This window comes from Fusarium oxysporum, chromosome 5, assembly GCF_000149955.1.
Source record: "Fusarium oxysporum f. sp. lycopersici 4287 chromosome 5, whole genome shotgun sequence".
Taxonomy (NCBI): Eukaryota; Fungi; Ascomycota; class Sordariomycetes; order Hypocreales; family Nectriaceae; genus Fusarium; species Fusarium oxysporum.
In genome coordinates, this window is record NC_030990.1 from 4,743,739 (window position 1) to 4,762,415 (window position 18,677).

At 47.5% G+C, this 18,677-nt stretch overlaps 8 protein-coding genes across 10 annotated transcripts; 5 read left to right on the forward strand and 3 right to left on the reverse strand.

Annotated features, from left to right (window-relative positions):
• Positions 1-348: 348 nt before the first annotated feature.
• FOXG_02602 (uncharacterized protein) lies at positions 349-2,177 on the reverse strand (the record flags this gene model as incomplete). Its single annotated transcript, XM_018380064.1, has 4 exons — positions 349-1,576; positions 1,633-1,782; positions 1,838-2,024; positions 2,075-2,177. The coding sequence occupies 4 exons, from the start codon at positions 2,175-2,177 to the stop codon at positions 349-351; spliced, it is 1,668 nt and encodes a 555-aa protein (XP_018236242.1).
• Positions 2,178-3,061: 884 nt separating this feature from the next.
• Positions 3,062-4,875, forward strand: FOXG_02603 (uncharacterized protein). Its single transcript, XM_018380065.1, has 3 exons — positions 3,062-3,225; positions 3,283-3,358; positions 3,438-4,875. Exons 1-3 carry the CDS (start codon positions 3,081-3,083, stop codon positions 4,786-4,788), a joined length of 1,572 nt encoding a protein of 523 aa, XP_018236243.1. The 5' UTR covers positions 3,062-3,080; the 3' UTR covers positions 4,789-4,875.
• Positions 4,876-5,246: 371 nt separating this feature from the next.
• FOXG_02604 (beta-galactosidase) lies at positions 5,247-8,586 on the forward strand. The gene is made up of 2 exons (XM_018380066.1): positions 5,247-7,319; positions 7,370-8,586. The coding sequence occupies exons 1-2, from the start codon at positions 5,365-5,367 to the stop codon at positions 8,502-8,504; spliced, it is 3,090 nt and encodes a 1,029-aa protein (XP_018236244.1). The 5' UTR covers positions 5,247-5,364; the 3' UTR covers positions 8,505-8,586.
• On the reverse strand, positions 8,579-9,580 carry FOXG_18358 (uncharacterized protein; the record flags this gene model as incomplete). The annotated part of the gene is made up of 3 exons (XM_018398431.1): positions 8,579-8,851; positions 8,901-9,378; positions 9,447-9,580. 3 exons carry the CDS (start codon positions 9,578-9,580, stop codon positions 8,579-8,581), a joined length of 885 nt encoding a protein of 294 aa, XP_018236245.1.
• Positions 9,581-10,752: 1,172 nt separating this feature from the next.
• On the forward strand, positions 10,753-12,119 carry FOXG_02605 (uncharacterized protein; the record flags this gene model as incomplete). The annotated part of the gene is made up of 3 exons (XM_018380067.1): positions 10,753-11,190; positions 11,237-11,410; positions 11,457-12,119. 3 exons carry the CDS (start codon positions 10,753-10,755, stop codon positions 12,117-12,119), a joined length of 1,275 nt encoding a protein of 424 aa, XP_018236246.1.
• On the reverse strand, positions 11,993-12,957 carry FOXG_02606 (2,3-bisphosphoglycerate-dependent phosphoglycerate mutase). The gene has a single exon (XM_018380068.1). It carries the CDS (start codon positions 12,942-12,944, stop codon positions 12,171-12,173), a length of 774 nt encoding a protein of 257 aa, XP_018236247.1. The 5' UTR covers positions 12,945-12,957; the 3' UTR covers positions 11,993-12,170.
• Positions 12,958-14,056: 1,099 nt separating this feature from the next.
• FOXG_18359 (uncharacterized protein) lies at positions 14,057-14,173 on the forward strand (the record flags this gene model as incomplete). The annotated part of the gene is made up of 1 exon (XM_018398432.1): positions 14,057-14,173. The coding sequence occupies one exon, from the start codon at positions 14,057-14,059 to the stop codon at positions 14,171-14,173; it is 117 nt and encodes a 38-aa protein (XP_018236248.1).
• Positions 14,174-14,334: 161 nt separating this feature from the next.
• Positions 14,335-17,338, forward strand: FOXG_02607 (uncharacterized protein; the record flags this gene model as incomplete). 3 transcript variants are annotated; one of them, XM_018380069.1, is made up of 8 exons in its annotated part: positions 14,335-14,465; positions 14,534-14,943; positions 15,022-15,222; positions 15,332-15,891; positions 15,965-16,235; positions 16,296-16,468; positions 16,535-16,709; positions 16,782-17,338. In XM_018380069.1, the coding sequence occupies 8 exons, from the start codon at positions 14,410-14,412 to the stop codon at positions 17,279-17,281; spliced, it is 2,346 nt and encodes a 781-aa protein (XP_018236249.1). The 3 variants fall into 3 exon arrangements, with proteins under 3 accessions (XP_018236249.1, XP_018236250.1, XP_018236251.1); XM_018380070.1 differs by having other exon boundaries at positions 14,410-14,465; positions 16,772-17,270; XM_018380071.1 differs by lacking the exons at positions 14,335-14,465; positions 16,296-16,468; positions 16,535-16,709 and having other exon boundaries at positions 14,472-14,943; positions 16,848-17,281.
• Between the last annotated feature and the right edge of the window lie 1,339 nt (positions 17,339-18,677).

The following is an 18,677-nucleotide window of genomic DNA, read 5'->3' on the forward strand; positions in this document are numbered from 1 at the left end:
TGATAGAAGTAAGGGAGAAGCCCGAACTTTGCCGGTGCGGAAACCGAGTCAAACAGAGTTTCATGGCAGTCACTGGTCCGGGATACTACGGCCATTCTGCGGTTCCGGCCCCTTGGGTTAGGGACACTAACAACTTCAAGTTAGCTCCTTATCGGCAAATGATAAAATGCGGCGAACCACCAAACGCCACAAAAAGAACCCCCCTTGGTACATGAGTCGCGAACCGAACCAGATGAACTCTAAATTTCCGAACTCCTCTTTATTGACACATGCTATGTTACACTACTAATAATCTGACAGAAACATAATAACCCCATTACTCAGTGTTGCATCCCGCCCCTTGTCATTCTAGCATGTATAAGTCATGTCCAAAGTGACGCTAGGAGTACCCTTGAATCCCTCAGGCACCGCGTACGAGATGTTGTAGATCCAGTGATCCCTCAGTGTAGCTCCATAAACAACATCCTGCTTTACTAATCCTGGTGCAGTGACGTTCACATCAAGGCATGGCAGCTTCTCAAGGCCCTTGACCACGTTCTTGCCGCCAAGAGTCCAAGAAGGAGGAATACCAGTAAGAGCAAAAGTGAAGATGTTTGTTCCATCCTGAGTAGTGTTGGGATAAGAAACTGTCAACTTGTTTGCTTCGGCCTTTGCGTTCAAGGTTGAAGCGCTGGGGTACAGCGAGAAGAAGCCCATGTACGGGTAAGGCTTGTGCGAAGGATCGGAGGCCCACTGCACGATGGCTGGGACATACTGGTTGCCTCTGTTCTTGGTCTCGCTGACGGTCTGGCCGCCGATCATGAGCTCAGCACTGATCCAAGAGGTAACGTGGCGGGGGTTGTTCGAGTCAAGCTCCTCGTAGATGGTCTTCTTGATGAACCGTGTACCCTTCCACTTGCCCTTGGACTTGATGATGGCCTGAGCGTCCTTGGAGATTGTGGGCGCGATGACATCCATGACAAGTGCAAGCGCAGCACCTTGTGCGATATCGTAGAGGAGATCGCCTTCTCCGAGAGGAGGCTGGCCTCCAACACCGCGTCCATAAACACCCCAGAGAACCATGGAAAGAATCTGAGAATGAGTGGTGGCATCACGACTGTAGGCACGATCGTATGGTCCGACCATGTTACCCAGATAAGGGTTGTAGTGAGCAGCAATGTCCTTCCACATCTCTTGCAGGATGTAAACTGAGTTCTTGGTCATGGGAGCATCCTTGGGTCCATATGCAATGTTTGCCGCAAGAGCCCAAATGTCAATACCGTAGTAGTTGGGTGCATTGTACTCAGACAAGGCATTCTGGCCGCCGCGCTTGAAAAGCTTCAGGAGATCATTGCCCTGCTCCTTGGCAAAGTTGATGAGAACTTTGTTGTTCTTGCGCTTTCCGACCCAGCCAGTGGTTAGAGCTCGCATGATGCCCGGGTTGGAGTAACCGAGAATCAGGTTGTCATCCAACGGGAAAGATCCATTGCGACGCATTCCTCCAATTGCAGCAGCCTCAAGAGCATCTTCGATGCGAGATTCAAGGCCAGCTGGCAAAAGGTGGCCAAATTCCTCGACAACTTGGATAAGCTGGGTACTGGCAAAAAAGTTAGCATAAAAGTTCATCACTGACAAGGAATTACTGTGACTTACCCGACAAATTCTCTCCAGTTGGGATCATAGCTACCGTAGATAGTAGGAGGGTAGAGAGGGCCATTAGGGGTAGGGTCAGGCTCATCCGGCGAGAGCTTGAAAGTACCATACCAAGCCGAGTTGAAGTCGCTGTTCAGCTGGTTTGCCAAGCTGGTATCGAAGTCAGTCAATTGATTTTGTTGGGGCTGGTGAGAATCTGACTTACACATTTTCGATGGCCTTGACAGCAGTCTTCACATCATCGCCCTTGGCGCGATGCAGCAGTCCTGGAATGTGCCAGGCCGTAAAGCGGACAGACCATTGACCATTGTCCTGGTACCAGACATAACCATAGCTTGAGTCATAACGGGAATCCGATACCTGCATAGAGTAATCGAACAGGCTCTGTGCAGCTGTAGAATTTGTCAACACAAGTTGCACGAAGTAGAACGATGACACAAACCTGGTGTAAGCTTCTGGCTATTGCTGTTGCGCTTGGCCAGGCTCGCTGCAGACGCCGCAGAGCCAAAGGCCAAGAAAGTGGTAGCGAGTGAAAGAAGACCCATATTGAATGTCTCAGGTTGAAGTGATACGGCAAAAACAGACAACGGACCTGTAACCCGAAAGACAGAGAAATGAGTGGACAATCAGCCCCTCTTAACATGACTCCTGATCAACAGCGTCTTTCCCCAGATCGTTTCCAGACCCTTGGGATGGGATGGGCAAAACCGGCGAATGACACCGGCGATTTTGACCCTCTTGGGAACTTCTCCGCATTCTGACCTTGCCATTCATCGTCTAGACTAGATAAATCAGGCTAGGAAACAGCTGATGAACGGCTACTCCACACTTGATAGCGGCCCCAGCTGTTGATGGGGCTGCAAAAGTTCATGCAGGTTCAACAATCTCTGTCTCTGAGTGGATAAACACGGAACTGATGCGCAATTGTTCCGTTCATTTGTGTTGTACTTGTTTCTTGAAGAAATGTTTCTTTTGTACTGCTGTAGCTAAAAGGACACATCTATGCCAGCTTATTGATGAATGGGGCCTGACAACTGTAATGACTCAGGTCCAATTCCTTGAGCATGCATGTCAAAAGTCCAAACTCTAACTTCGTTACCCAACACGAGGGACTTATTTTCGCTTGGAATTTCGGCTCCGAGTGCCTGGTTGGACCCTGATCAGATGATAGCACTAACCTCGCAGGCTAGAAAACGGCTCGAGATTGGCTCCGGCAAAGTTCGGTGGACTCTCCGATGCTAATCACTTCCATCCTTGTCTATCATGGTCGCGTGCACTCTGGGGACTAAGCTAGCTCGCCCCATGGGGGTCCGATAATAGTAACGTCGCGGGGAACACCGGCCCACAAGAGATACGGTATCGGGCTCAGATGGTAGATAATGCTACCTTGCCTCCCCTCTCTCATTCTGCACGTCTCCAGTCAAACCTCGTCTCATCATCGCATCACAATGGTTCAAGCACAGGCTTCACTTGCCCTCGACGACCAATTGGCCGCTGGCTGGTTTGGCTGGCTGACCAACAAGGGCATCCTCAAACTCAATGCGATTCTCTGTCTTTCGCTCATCTCCAGTTATGCTACTGGTTATGATGGAAGTAAGTGCTCAGCCTAATCAATTGGTATCAGCTCACATTTACTCACCACTTTGTTAGGTATGATGAATGGATTGCAGAGCTTGGATACGTGGAAGGCATCCTTCAACAATCCCGATGCCAATAAACTCGCCATGTAAGTCTTGACCGTTGAGGCTTAAATCTTGGCACCTTGTCAAGTCTCTTGGCTCCATAACTAACCTAACCCACTTCAGCTTGAACGCAATTCAGAACATCGGCCAACTCGCAGCCTTGCCATTTTGTGCCTGGTTCTGCGATAAATATGGTCGTCGCCCTGGCCTTGTTGTTGGAGCGACTATCATGCTTCTCGGTGTTGGTCTTCAAGGTGGAGCCCGGAATACGGGAATGTTCATTGCTGCTAGAGGTATTCTCGGTTTCGGCTTGGCTCTGAACATTACAGCTGCGCCTGTTCTGATTATGGAGTTGGCGTATCCCACTCAACGAGCGCCTATGGTTTCTATCTACAACACTCTTTGGGGTCTTGGTGCTCTTTCTGCAGCTTGGATCACTTACGGCACCTTCAGAATCAACAGCGACTGGGCTTGGCGCATTCCTTCCATCCTTCAAGCATTATCCAGTTTCTTACAGCTTGGTCTATGCTTCCTCATCGACGAGTCCCCTCGATGGCTGGTAGCCCAAGAGCGCGAGCCTGAGGCCGAGAAGCTTCTTATCAAGTATCACGCCAACGGAGACAGCAGCAATCCCGCAGTAGCTGTCGAGATGGAGGAGATACGAACTGCCATTCGCTTGGAGAACGACGCTATGAGTTCCACCAGCTACCTATCTTTCTTCAAGACCAAGGGTAATCGCCATCGTTTCTTCATCATTCTCGCAGTCGGCTTCTTTAGTCAATGGAGTGGCAATGGTCTGATTAGCTACTACTTGACTTTGATTCTCAACTCGATTGGCTACCGATCTCAGGAGACACAGACACTCATCAATGCGTTACTGACCGTCTGGGGATTGTTCTGGGGTGTTGTGTTTTCCCTTCTCGTCAACCGCATCCCTCGCCGCGCCTTGTTCCTTTTCTCGACTCTTGGTTCTCTGGCAACCTATGTTGTCTGGACCGCCCTTGAGGCGACCTACGAGATGTCCACCGACCTCAATGAAGACGGAACTGGAGGCCCAAGTGGCATCGCCAAGGGTGTTCTTGCCATGATCTTCCTCTTCAATGTCTTCTTCACAGCAGGTTGGGGTGTTCTCCAAGTCACTTATGTTGTTGAAATCCTTCCTTTCAACCTTCGTGCAAGAGGCCTTGTCTTGTACAACCTGTTCGTGGCCTGCGCTCTGATCTTCAACCAATACGCCAACCCAATTGGTGTCACGAACTCGGGCTGGAAGTATTACATTACTTACGATGTCTGGTTGGCTGTAGAGGCTCTTGTCGTCTACTTCCTGTTTGTTGAGACGCGTGGCCTGAGCCTGGAGGAGACAGCATTGGTGCTCGATGGTCCCGAGATGGGAGACAGACTGGTCGGAGAGGTTCTGAAGAACACGGAAAAGACTGTTCAAGTTATCGAGACTGAGAAGCGAGGGTCGATATAGGAAGATTGGGGCAATCAATTTATGTGGGAAGCCGAGGCCAGAGTATAATTAATTGAGTCTTCAGTATTAAGAAATAATAATTCGGTCAATTGACAATGAGAGATCGTGATATTTCAGCGAGACATATTAAGCCAACAGGCTAGGATAGAAATTCCCAATCAACTCAGGCTTTTGGAAGGCGATATGCACATTCTGTATGCAGTTTGTTGAAGTTAGGTTCAACTAATACCAATTTTCAAGAAAGCAGTAATTGCTCACAAAGCATTCCCATCTTAGATTCTCATTATGCTGATTATTGTGAAAACTCGGCCATCTAACCTATAGTGTTTATGCTAGCTTCGCAAATGAGGGGTTTCCCGCATCTCGCTCGAGCCATTGCTGCGGAAGGTCGGCTCGCCGGCTTTTTTCGGCGAAAGTGGGGGCCTTCATCTTATCGTCCCCTCAATCAATCCACCGATTGTCATCACCAAACTCCATGGCAGGTTTCTGGTTTTATCAGTGTGCCTATAACTCCATTGTTTCTCAACGCACATACAAACAAGCCCTAGTTTTCATTTAAGCAAGGGTCAATTTTCTATGATAGATTCAACCATGGACAAGCCAGATTACGAAAATCTCGAGGTGATACAGAGGAATAGGCTTGCTCCCAGGGCCTACTGGTTACCTCCTACGCATCTCTTGCTCAATGGAACTTGGGACTTCCAATACGCTCCAACGCCCTTAGAAGCTTCAGAATACCCCCCAAAGGACGGAAGCTCTGAAGAGACTTGGTTTGAGATCAATGTCCCGGGCCATTGGCAATTGCAAGGGCATGGTCATCCGCACTATACCAATGTCCAATTTCCGTTTCCGTCAAACCCTCCTTACATACCAACTGAAAACCCCACGGGAACCTACCGGCGACACTTCAAGGTTCCTACTGAATGGGATAGCACATCTCAACTCAGACTGCGTTTTGATGGTGTTGATAGCGCGTATCACGTCTGGCTGAATGGCTCCTTTGTCGGATATTCGCAAGGGAGTCGCAATGCTGCCGAATTCGATGTCACAGCTATCGTCAAGAAGGACAGCGATAACGAATTGGTAGTGAGAGTCTATCAATGGTGCGAGGCGTCATATATCGAGGACCAAGACCAGTGGTGGCTATCAGGTATCTTCCGTGATGTGACTTTATTGGCACTCCCTGGACAAGACAGGATTGAAGACTTCTTTGTCAAGACAAACCTCGATGATACCTACGAGAATGCCGTTCTTCAAGTCGATGTCACCCTGAATCAGCCTGACCCATCAACACCTGAACTTCTCCTTATTCTTCGAGATGCAGGTATCGAAGTTGGCTCAACACGCAAGACTGTCGATGCCAACAGTAAGGTCAAGTTTGAACTTCCTGTTTCAAATCCAAAGAAGTGGACTGCCGAAAGCCCATACCTTTACCAGCTCGAGATTTCTCTCCAGACACAGGGAGGAGAGTCAATTCAGACCATTACACAGAACGTTGGCTTCCGTCAGGTCGAACTGAAAGATGGCCTGATCACAGTCAACGGCTCGCCGATCCTCCTTCGGGGCACGAACAGACATGACCATCATCCAATCCATGGAAGGGCGGTTCCATATGAGTTTCTCAAGCAAGATCTGCTGCTCATGAAGCAGCACAACATAAATGCCCTCCGCACAAGTCATTATCCTGGCCAGCCCTGGTTGTATGACTTGGCTGACGAGCTGGGATTCTGGGTCATGGACGAAGCTGACCTAGAGTGTCATGGCTTCTATGATGTTGTCACTCAGCACGTCACGCCTGCTCCATATCTGGATTACGAGGGAAGCAAGGAAGAGTTCTTCCCTAAAGCAGCCCAATTTACCTCTGATAATCCCGAATGGCGAGAGTCCTACCTCGACAGGATGGTACAGATGATGCAGAGGGACAAGAACCATCCTTGTATCTTCTCATGGTCTCTTGGCAATGAGTCCTTCTACGGTGTCAACCACGTCGCGATGATCGAGTATGCACGAAGTATCGATGACCGACTTATCCACTACGAAGGCGACATCAAAGCACAAGAGACTGATATGTACTCTTACATGTATCCTGATCAAGATCGACTCAAGAGACATGTTGAAATCGACGGGATCAAGGATGGGCAGTGGGAGAAGCCCGTGATTCTTTGCGAATACGCTCACGCTATGGGTAATGGCCCTGGCGGTCTGGATGATTACCAAGACGCATTCCGCAAGTACAAACGCCTCCAGGGTGGTTTCATCTGGGAATGGGCCAACCACGGCCTCTTGCACAAGGACGGCTACTATGCTTATGGAGGTGACTTTGGTGACGAGCCAAACGATTCCACATTTGTCATGGATGGTCTCTGTAATAGCGAGCACAAACCGACCCCAGGCCTGATTGAGCTGAAGAGAGTATTCCAACCCATCAACTTCAAGTACGAGGATGGCAAGGTGTTCATCACTAATGAGTATGACTTTATCGGCCTGGACCATTTGGAGGCGAAGTATGCCATCAAGGCATATGGCGACAAGTAAGACAGCACTCAACTACAGAGAGACGAAGCTAACCAAGGATAATTAGGGCATCCCTCCTCGAGTCAGGAAAACTTGCAGTTCCAAGCGCCCAACCATGGAATACTGTAAAGCTTGATCTGCCCATCGACCTGACCCAGTACTCAGATCATGGCGAGGAAGTTTTCTTGAGCGTATCCTTTGCTCTCAAGGAATCTACCTCGTGGGCACCAGCTTCGCATGAAGTTGCATGTTTCCAGCATAAGATCTCCGCCAACAGACAACCCAGTAGTCCCGCCAGTCTGTCAGCTTCCTCTGGAAGTGTCAAGGTTGTCGAAACCCGAACCAAGGTTGAAGTGTCCGGCTCGGACTGGAATATCCATTTCGATCGTGTACGAGGCTACATCACCAAATGGTCTCGCGGATCAGACCTTCTCGAAGTTGATCCAGTCACTCGTGCAGCAATTTATCCATGCTTCTGGCGCGCGCCGACAGACAACGATAAGGATAGCGCGGTCAGCGTATGGAAGGACTATGGTGTTCACCGAATGACTTCTCAGCTGAGGTCGTTCAAAGTCGAGAAAAGCGAAGACGGCTCAGGTGTCAGTATCGAGACCAAGACCTACTTTGCGCCACCGGTTTTGGGATGGGGATACGACATTCACACTGTCTACCACATATCATCAAAGGGCTTCTTGTCGATAAACCTTGACCTCAAGCCCAAGGGAGTGTTCCCAGTCGACGTACCGCGAGTTGGTCTGAACATCAGATTGCCCAAGAGTCTCAGCCAAGCCTCGTGGTTCGGTCGCGGTCCGGGCGAGTCTTACCCTGATAAGAAACACTCACAAGCCATCGGAGTTTGGTCTTCGGCTGTGGATGACCTCGAAGTTCCATATGATGTGCCCCAAGGGAACGGAAACAGAATGGAAACGCGTTGGGTGCGCCTTGTGGATGCAGATGGTCACGGAATCAAAGCTTCCAGACTTGATGCCAGCACCTTCAACTGGACTGGCGGCCGTCTGTCAGATCAGACTGTCGAGAACGCAAAGCATCCTTGTGATCTGGTTCGCGAAGACGCGACACTTCTTAATCTGAGTCCGAGGGTCGCTGGTGTTGGTAGCGCTACGTGTGGACCTGGTGTGCGGGATGATTTATTAGTCAAGGTTAAACCTGAGTCATACGGATTTGTACTAGAAAGTATTTGAATCAAGTAAATACATGGCACGTTCATCATAGAACCCTCTTGAGTCAAACTCTTCTATATTGATTATACTGTCTCCTATAGTCCTACTTCGGACAGCTTCCAAGTCGTTCTGCACGACATTGTAGCGTTCCTTGCTTCAACATCAATGTCCAACGGTTCCCAAATATACCCAGACTTGTCCAGCTCATTCTTGCTCCATCTGTCGCCCATGTAAACGAATTTGCCAGCGGCCGTTCGAAAGACGAATGTGGTCTGGGAATTGCAAGTTTTACTGCCTGTTGGCGCAAAGGTTGCAGGTTTGGACCACGATCCCTTGAGGTCCTCGGTCGTTGTATATTGGTTGTTATTCTGAAAGCCTTTAGCGTATGAGACCTGAAAGATAGCGATGTGAACGTACCGTCGACCAACCAGTCAAGCGGCTCCCGAAGAAGTAATATACTCCATCAGTTTTCACAACAGCTGGTGCTTCCAGTGCTGACATGAATGAATATGGAATGGTAGCGGCCAAAGAATCAACCACTGTATAGTTGTCAGACAGCTGGAAGAAGTGGGTGCCTTCTCTTCTATCTTCAGCAACAAGGTAGGCAGTACTGTCATCATCAACAAAAAGGGTCATATCGCGAGCAATGTGGCCTTCTGGTCGCAGGCTGCCGAGGTACTCATAGTCTCCACAGGGTGTGTCAGACACGGCAACACCAGACCCGGCATCCCCATAATCCGAACTGTCAACGTGCATCCACATCACATATTTGCCAGTCTCCTCGTTGTATATAGCCTTTGGGCGCTCAATCACACGATCCGGCGCTAGATCTGGGTGAGGATTGGTGTTTGTCAGAAGATTGTTCTGAAACTCCCACGAGAGTAGATCTTTGGAACTGTAACACTATTTATCCTTCAGTGAGCTACGCTGAGGGGCTGGCCTTTGGGACGATCAGGAACATACTGCCACACTGTTGAATAGGTTGCCTCGAGGATTGCTGGTAGTTCTTGTCTTGTTCTCCCCAATGGGGTAGTAAGTGCCATTAACCTCAAGCAGACCAGCGCCATGGGCTTGTAGACTTCTCCCGTCGCTGTCATATAAAGGGGCTCCTGGACTGATGACGCCGTTTGAAGCTGCCGCCGTGGTGAATCAAAAAGAGAGCTGGAAGCATGATATCAGCGTCTATTTTCTTGGCGATGGTGCTGCAGTGGTATTTCTCAAGAAAATCACTGCTTCTGGAAGATCAAACTTATGATGCGCTTTGCGTTATGCTTTTTAATATGTCTTGTTGCAATTAGGAGACCCATCTCAATCTTCACACTTGCCGAGACTTCATCCGAGTCCCGAGAGTCCGGAGCCAATGCTATGTCACTGATTTTAGACTTCATCTATGACTTCTTGCTATTTCACTCTAAGGCTTACCCCACAATCCCCCAACGGAAATCCTCGTATTCAAAGTGTGGGGTACAGAACAAGTGCAGGGGCATCAAATATTTTCAGTTCGAACTTGCTTTGTTGGGTCAGCCACCTCATTAGCATCTCCGAGTCTTGAGAAAGTAACCCGTTGTCGATTCGAAATATCTCGTAGCCTTTCCTTCAATTGTCGATTCCGGACTTAATGAGGTTAGCGAGATCAAAGGAGAACGCTACTTGAGTAATGCAATAGACATGCAATAGAGTAGCCCTGCATTGGAACCTCAGTGTGTTTGATCATCTTAGGTACTGCGAATCTAACTCATATTAGTCCAGAAGATAGTTACCCAATTTCTCGTTACCCAATTTCTCGTAGGCGGTGTCTCTAGGGTTGAGGATCGACAAATGCCGATGACCTTGTTGAACAAGACTGAACTGAATTCCAAGCTCGGGTCCAGTTAGATAGTTAGTGCGATGCACACATTCCGAAAGGCCTTCGAGGATCGGGCATCGGGCTATATCCTATTTGAGCATAGACTACTTATACAGCCAATTGGCCATCAGCCTCCTTAGTAACCTTCCCCATGGGGTTTGTCGCATTGACCCCTTTAAACATACGGGGAATTGGAGAGATGACCAATCGGTTCGAGTGAAGATTGAGGGTAAAGGCTAGAATTAATGCCTGTGCTGGTGTATGAAGGATAGGACACAGAAATGTGGGCATGAGGGAATGATTTAGAGGTGAGTTGTAAAAAGCGTTTACTGGTTTCATAGCATATGATTATAAAACAGGCTATTGCCCTACCTATGAATTCCTATCTCAACAACATTATCCAGCAAAACATTCTTTCTCATCATGAAGCCTTTCAGTTATTTATCTACTGCTTTGGCCTTTGCCTCCCCTTTGTGGGCGACGCAGATACATCCTAGAGATGCATCGGATTGGCCCGACGGCCCCTTCAGCACCGATGGCCGCTGGGTCGTTGATGCCTCCGGACAACAAGTCCATTTTGCCGGCGTCAATTGGCCTGGAGCTGCCGAGGTCATGATTCCAGAAGGTTTGCAATACCGCTCAGTTGAGCAGATTGTATCCCAGATAAAGAGTGTCGGCTTCAACGCTGTGCGCCTCACGTATGCCATCGAAATGGTTGATCAGATATACGACAACGACGGTAAAGATATCAGAATCGAGACCGCCTTTGTCAATGGCCTAGGATCTGAAAATGGAACCTTGGCTCTCGCAAAAGTGCTCAAGAATAATCCATCTTTCACCAATGAGACAACCCGACTTCAGGTACAGACACATTATCTGCTCTCGGATTATATTAACTGAAACCTAGGTATTTGACGCAATTGCTGAAGAACTGGCCACACAGAACATCCATATCCTCCTAGATAACCACATTTCTAAAGCAAAGTGGTGTTGTTCCGGCTCAGACGGCAATACCTGGTGGGGTGATAGCCAATTCAACGTCGCCAACTGGCTGCGCGGGTTAAGCTACATGGCAACTCATGTAAGTCAGTCCTACAATCAACAGTTCGATCGCTTATGCAGACAAGGGAAAACAATGGACCGGACTTGTCGCAATGTCACTTCGAAATGAGCTTCGGAACGTGGAAAACAACCCTGCCCTGCTCAAAACATACAATTGGCAGACATGGTATAAATACGTGCAGCAGGGTGCCAAGGCCATCAACAATGCCAATGGCGACGTCCTGGTCTACCTTTCCGGCCTCGGCTACGACACGTGGATCACTCCAGTCTTCACACAAACAGCACTGACACCTGGCAAGGAGGTCTTTGACAAAGCTGCCTTTGCAGGATTCTCTGACAAGCTTGTCCTCGAGATTCACAACTATGAAAAGACGGTTGGCAGCTGTGCAACTCTCAAGAGTCATCTCTACACCAAGGGATTCCAAGGTATGAACTCCACTGATGATGCGACGAAAGCCGTCTTTCCTGTACAGCTCACCGAGTGGGGCCACCTGATGGATGCCACGACCTGGCAGGGGGTCTACTCGACTTGCTTGAGGAGCTATGTCGGCTCCCTCAAGGCTAGTTGGTTTATGTGGGTGATTGCAGGAAGCTACTACACGCGTTATGGGAAGCCGGATAATGATGAACTATGGGGTTTGTTGAATCACAACTGGACGGATTGGAGGAACCCTGATTTTGTAAAGTCGGGGCTGACCCCGTTTATCCGCCAGACTCTTAATAGTTAGGTTATTGTATACGGAGTATTGGGTTTCATGATCTAATAATGTTAATAATTATTACTCTTGAAGCCACTTGCCACCCTTTACTACTGGCCGCAGACTGTCATCGAACTCATAAACAATAGGTGTCCCCGTAGGGATATTCAGCTCGACAACCTCTTCATCCCCCAAGCAATCGATGATTTTAACCAGTGCACGAAGTGAATTCCCATGAGCCGCAACAAGCACAGTCTTGCCAGATCTCAAGTCAGGAATGATGCACTCCTTCCAATACGGTTCCACGCGTGCCACCACGTCTTCCAATGATTCTGTTCTTGGGGCTTGGATGGATTGGTCCTGCAAGCGCGTATACTCGTTCTGTTTCTGGTAGGCGTCGTCAGACATTGGTGGCGGCTGAACATCGTACGAGCGCCGCCAGATCTTGACTTGCTCATCACCGTATTTCTCCGCCGTGGTCTTTTTATTGAGGCCTTGTAATGCGCCGTAGTGGCGCTCATTGAGTCTCCAGCTTTTCGTAACGGGAATCCAGTGACGGTCTGATGAGTCGAGTACAATATTGCCTGTCGTGATTGCACGTCGCAGTAGCGAGGTATGACTCAAGTCTGGTAGGTGATTGTGTCTCTTTAATAGCGCCCCAGCCTGAGTTGCTTCAGCGCAGCCGTTTTGAGTGATACCCACGTCTTCCCAGCCCGTGAAAAGGTTCTTTTCATTCCAGGTGCTCTGGCCATGTCGAAGAAGTATTAATTTAAAAGTCATTGTGATTTTGGTATTTGTTCGACTGGGAATCCTAAGTAAAGTAAACGCCGTTTTATAGACGCTTGCTCCTACCATGGTAGGTGTTAACTGGCACCCTTGAGTGAACACCCGAGAGTTCCGAATAGCAAACTGGACGTCACGATTTCCTGAAGTCTGTAGAGGCAATTTGTCCAATGGGAGATCACTCTGATGTCTGCATGGCTATATGGCTTACAGGCCGGGTGTATAGTTGGGTCTGGTGTTGGCACCGTTTGCCGCGCAAATATAACTTCAAAACCCCGCGCGTTTATGCCTTCCCATGTAAGAATCCTACTTTAAGCTTCCCTGTGAACACCCCTAATAAGATAATCTAGGCCATGAAAGCTTGTAGGCTATTTTTATAGTAGGATAAAGAGATATAGTAAAGTCTTATCTCTTACTAATAAGTCACAGTAGGGGAATATTAGTATAATAACAGTAAGTGCATAAATAACCTTAAATATAACCTTTTTTACGCTTATGCCTTAATAAACCTAAATACATAATATTATTATATAATCGGCCTATTATAACATAAGCCGGTTTAAACTTATTAAAGAGACTTTTATTAAATTAATATTAAAGGATATAAAACTATTTTTTATTATAAGCTCTAAGAAGAATTTAATAAAAATCTTATAAAGTTTAATACCAAGATCAGCTTAGAGCAGACCAAGACTACCTTCTCTTTCTAAGCGAGCTATGAAAAACTTTATCCTAGGAGTATTGAAGAAATTACAAGATAGTTCCAGGTAATCTGGCATCTTGAATAAAGCTTAAGATTTCCTAGTAGGAATCAATGTGGCAGATAGGTAGCCTTTGCATGGGATGTTGGCTACGTAGTATTAGCTACAAATAATAATTATGTTTTCTATACCGCTTCCCGTATCCTTCAAGTCATAGGTCTTGCGATGGACAGTTGGATTGATGGGACTCGGATTTGACTTAGGTATGGGCGCCGTTGACAGAGTGAGCTGGGTCTCTGGACTATAACACAAGATAGACAATCCTGCCTCGCCTGTGTACATTATCCAGGAGTTAGTTTGGGAAGAATATAAAGTTATTTTTGCGTAGTGCCCAGCCATATTTGCCTTACAGTGGAGCTTCGGGCTTCACAGGCTACTAACTTTTTGAACTATGCTAATACCATTTGCGCTACTGAGCGGCTAATGGAAGTAACCTGGCTAGAATTTAACGGCATCGGTGCCGACGCCGACGCTACTATGCAGCGAAAGTTCAGCCCCGCTGCAACTATTCGCTCCAATTTGATGAATGCACAAGTGTGATGATGTGGATTGGGGAAGCTAAGGTAGGACTACTTCGGGCATAACTCCTCAGAATCATCGTCGGTGTAGTCCTGTGCCGCCTTTACCCCGCACGAATGTCTAGAGATAAGTGATTCGGCAGCACACCCGCTCCTGACGTCGGATTCCTGTCTTTGTTTACCCACGCACTTAAGATTTACACCTTGTCAAATTTCCCGAATTACTGACGGCCCTTGGCACCGCCTTCCGCTGTAGCGATGGACTCAGCAAGAGCCCCGGATTCAACGCCACGTCCCTTCCGCCGACCCCGCGCGTAAGTCCTACATGAGATCCTGTGAAGCCTGTTCCATCCCGCTAAACTTCGTGGGCCTGTTTTCGCAGATGCAAGGGTTGTCGGACTGCGAAAGTACGATGTTCGGGGGGTGAGCCGTGCCAACGATGTGTAAGGCGGGGCGCCGAATGTATATTCGCTTCCGACAAGGACTTCGTCTCTGTCTCCGAGCGCTATCTACGCGACTTGCAGCAACGGTTATTCGAGAAAGAACACGGCATCTTGGCCGAAAGTGCGTCTGAGCCCAAGCAAGCTCCTGTTACATCACCCCAGGGACAGGTAGAGATCTCACGGTCCTCATGTGTGCAGGCGGCAGTTTCCATCACGAACCCAGCCTCCCCCATCCTCTCGCAGACTCATACCAGTACGAGAGATTTGCCTCAACGGATAACGAGACTATGCTCGTCGCCTTTGTTGCCATCTGCGCAAGCTAGAGTGGCATACAATAAACCTCAATTAGGTATGTTCAAGCCACAAGCTCAGCCTTCGACCATTTATAGCATGGATTACGATAACTTTAGCTAACTCGAGCCAACAGAACAGCAGCCCAGCAGTTTGACAAATCCAAGACAACCAGTGACTTCATCTATTTCGCCCATCACTTCATCAATCACGCCCACGGCCCATAGCCATCCTGCTGAGGGCGAATCCCAGGACGGAGATCAAGTTCGACGTCCCAGAAATAGCCTCCTCGGTAGTGAATTCGCTTACGTCCATGATTCTCAATCATCTCTTTTCCGTATGTTCAGATCATCTACCAAATCTCTGTTCAGTGTTTCTTGCATCAGGAGATCTTGGCGCATTTCGAGCCTGATCGTCGCTAACAATGTACCCTCTTGGCTTTGTAGTGTTTCTTGGACCTACTTCAACATGGACTTTCTGCCGACGGGTGTTTACCGTTCTAGAAAACGCTGCCGACAGTCCAGATGCACCTCTAGCTCCATTAAATTTGGATGGAACGGCATTCGTCTTACAATGGCAATCTAAGCTTGAAGTGGATGCTGATGACTTGTTACGTTTGCCCCCTATGGATCATGCCCTCTTTCTATATAACACAGTCAAGTTTCGCCTTGGGGAGCTATTTTGCATCATTGATGAGCCCAGCTTCCTTGAAATCTTTTACCTTTTTCACAAGAATCCGCTAGGGACCGCGCAGGAACACCGTTTGTGGTTTATCGAGTACCTCCTCATACTTGCCTTAGGTAAGGCACTCACATCTGGTTATGGTAGTACCTCTCGCGCAAAAACGACTCTCAATGGATCCTATCTTGCTGCGCGGGCCCTATCACTGTTGCCAGATATTGCAGTCCTCCAAAATAAACGCCCAGCGTTGTTGGCTATGAGAGTTTTGTCTTTATCAGCGCTGTATCTTCACGCTGTTGACATGCGTTCAGCAGCGTACCAATATGTCAGTGCGGATGTTTCTTCTACTCGATTTCTGAATTCCACAAGACTGACTTTATGATCTACTGCATTTGCAGATGGGCCAAGCATTTCGCCTAGCGCTACATGATGGTCTTCATCGCCGGATGCCAAAGGATGTTTGCCCTAAACTGGTAGCTGAATTCAGCAATACCTGGTGGGGTATCTACGTGCTCGACCAAGAGATCTCCGCAGGTCTAGGGTGCCCATCAACGTTGTCGCAAGACTACATTACCACCTCAACTCCAGATTTACTGTCCTCCGATCATTTAGAAAAAGCACTCAGTCTACGAGTGCGTCTATCTCGACTCGTCTTAACTATAACCAGCTGTATGAGAATACTATCAATCCCATCATAATTCCTCTGCATCTGATATTAATATAAGTTAGGTAGCTACAGCTTTGATCAAGAGTCAGTCTCGGATTTCGTGCGAGATACGACATCAAATTTGCATAGCCTTGCCGAACTATCTAGAGACATTGACCAAACTATCTCCTTTTATAGGACTAGTGGTGGCGAACCGCCACAGATGTTTATCAACATAAATCTATCTTATCACTATGTAAGCTGGAAGACAAGAACACCGTTCACGAGAAATTACCTGTTGACCACATGACGAACTACTTAGTGCATAGTACTAGCGACCCGTCCACTTATAATATGGCTACTTACGCGAAATTTCTCTCCGGGAGTTGAACCCCAGTGGCTGACAGGACCTGGGGCTACTCTTATTGAGAAGTCCGGGCAATCAGCTGGAGCAATACTTTCGGCACTAGACGATCTTGCTCAAATTGATATAATAGGTATAGTTGGTTCTGATTCGTAGTCAGCTGACTATTACTCTCGAGCTCAAGTTTATTAATAGTTGATTGTAGAAGCCTTTTTACCCTTCCATCTCGAATACGCGTTTTCTGCCGCCACATTGCTCACTATACTCTCAGCGTTCCTGCCATCACATATACAACAGTTTGAATGGCGTCAGTCAGTGGCTGTGATTTTCGAAGCTTTGATGTGCAAGGGAAGCGTAACAGTTGGGCTTCGCAGAACCGAATTGGAGCACCTTGAAACTCTTTTGGCCCCTCATCGGAATGAGGAGTCGGCCAGCGAGCGCTGCTATCTACCGACAGAACCCTCTAGTTTGAATCCATCAACACCGCATAGATCTTGGGGCGGACGAGCAAGCGGTGGCCAAGGCCAGGATGACCAGACGCCGGTTGGTAGCTGTCCAGATGATACGGGTCTGAGTACGGGTCTGAGTACTGGTCTGTGGGATTTTGCTGTTTCCCATGTTGGGTTGGAAGAAATACTTTCATTGGCTCGCGAATTTGAGAATGATGACCCTATCCCTTGGCTATTGTCTCCTGATTTCGTTTAATATATATAAATATTATCTGATTTTCACAGCCGAAGGTCTTTCAATATGATTCGGCACACAAGATAGCCATGGAGATCGCCAAGCTTTGTGATTTAACAATATTAAAAATCAACCAGGTGTCTACTTGAAAGAAGACATTATCTAGCATTTATATAAGTCTAACTAAGCTTGATTTAGCCCAACCGAGTCTAGAGAAGATACCTTGTTGCCCTTTATGGAGACTTTAGGCTCCTAATGCTTTCCCCAAGCTGGGTTGAGGTGATATGGAGTTTCCTGTGCCATTTACGGCGAAATCATCGAGACAGGGTTTATGATAATTACCAATTAACACAATGAAGGCAAGGGTAAATCTTTGCACATCACCTATTGGTTTCCTAAGCTTCTTATGCTACATGTATTCTCTCATAGTCCCCGCTTATTAAAGTACTCAAGAAGCTACTTCACCTGCCCTACTAATACGATGGTTCCTAGGCTCGGCACTGAGCATCTGAGCCTTTCCGAGTCCACAGTATTCTTGACCCTGGCCTTGTAGCCAGCACTTTCCAAGGGAAATACTCGAACTGTGCAAATTACAATTTCACCTGGCTTCAGTAGGCCCACAGAGTAGGTCGCGCGCTTCCCAAAGATAAATTCAAACATGTTATATTTATTATAACTGGGACACTTCTTACTACGGCACAACTCTTATTAGAATAAAGCCTCATCGCCGTGTACTAGACCCTAATGAACTCCGTCACTCAATTCCATACAAGCCTTTCCATTCATTTATAAACTTCATCTTTCCCAATGACCTGAGAACAAAAGCTTCGTGGGCCTTGATTAGCCTAGTTCTACGATTCACATCGGCCAACGGGGATCTGGCATACTACAGAAAACAATACAACAGAGGCAATAGACCCAAAGGAAATCACCAGAAAGAGGATCTCGTGGACATGTATCCGGCATGACTGCATTTACATCCTTATCATTTGGTAGGTGTGTACATGTGGCGATAGAGAGATGATCTAATGCTATGGCCGATGTGTTTAGGTCACAAATGGTTGGCTTCCTTTCCTACGACATTCCTTCTGCGCCAAGCGCTTTCGAAGACTTAACACCTCTCAAAACCATTTACGACTGAGATAGATAAGGACTCGCAAATATATTATAAACTTAACTTATAATATCCATAAAGAGAAAAAGGGAAAAGAATTTCAAAAGATAATTTTAACTTTATTACTCTGTAAAGAAGATCATGATATATAAAGTTGTTAGGGAAAATACATCTAAGCTTATATCTTGGCCAAAACTCTGTTTGATTAGCTGTTTGCGTTGCGCTCTGACCTTGAGCATAACAAGTCCCTCCCATCGCTCTCTTTGGCCATTCGACATTGCCTTGATTCTAATTGCGCTTCCA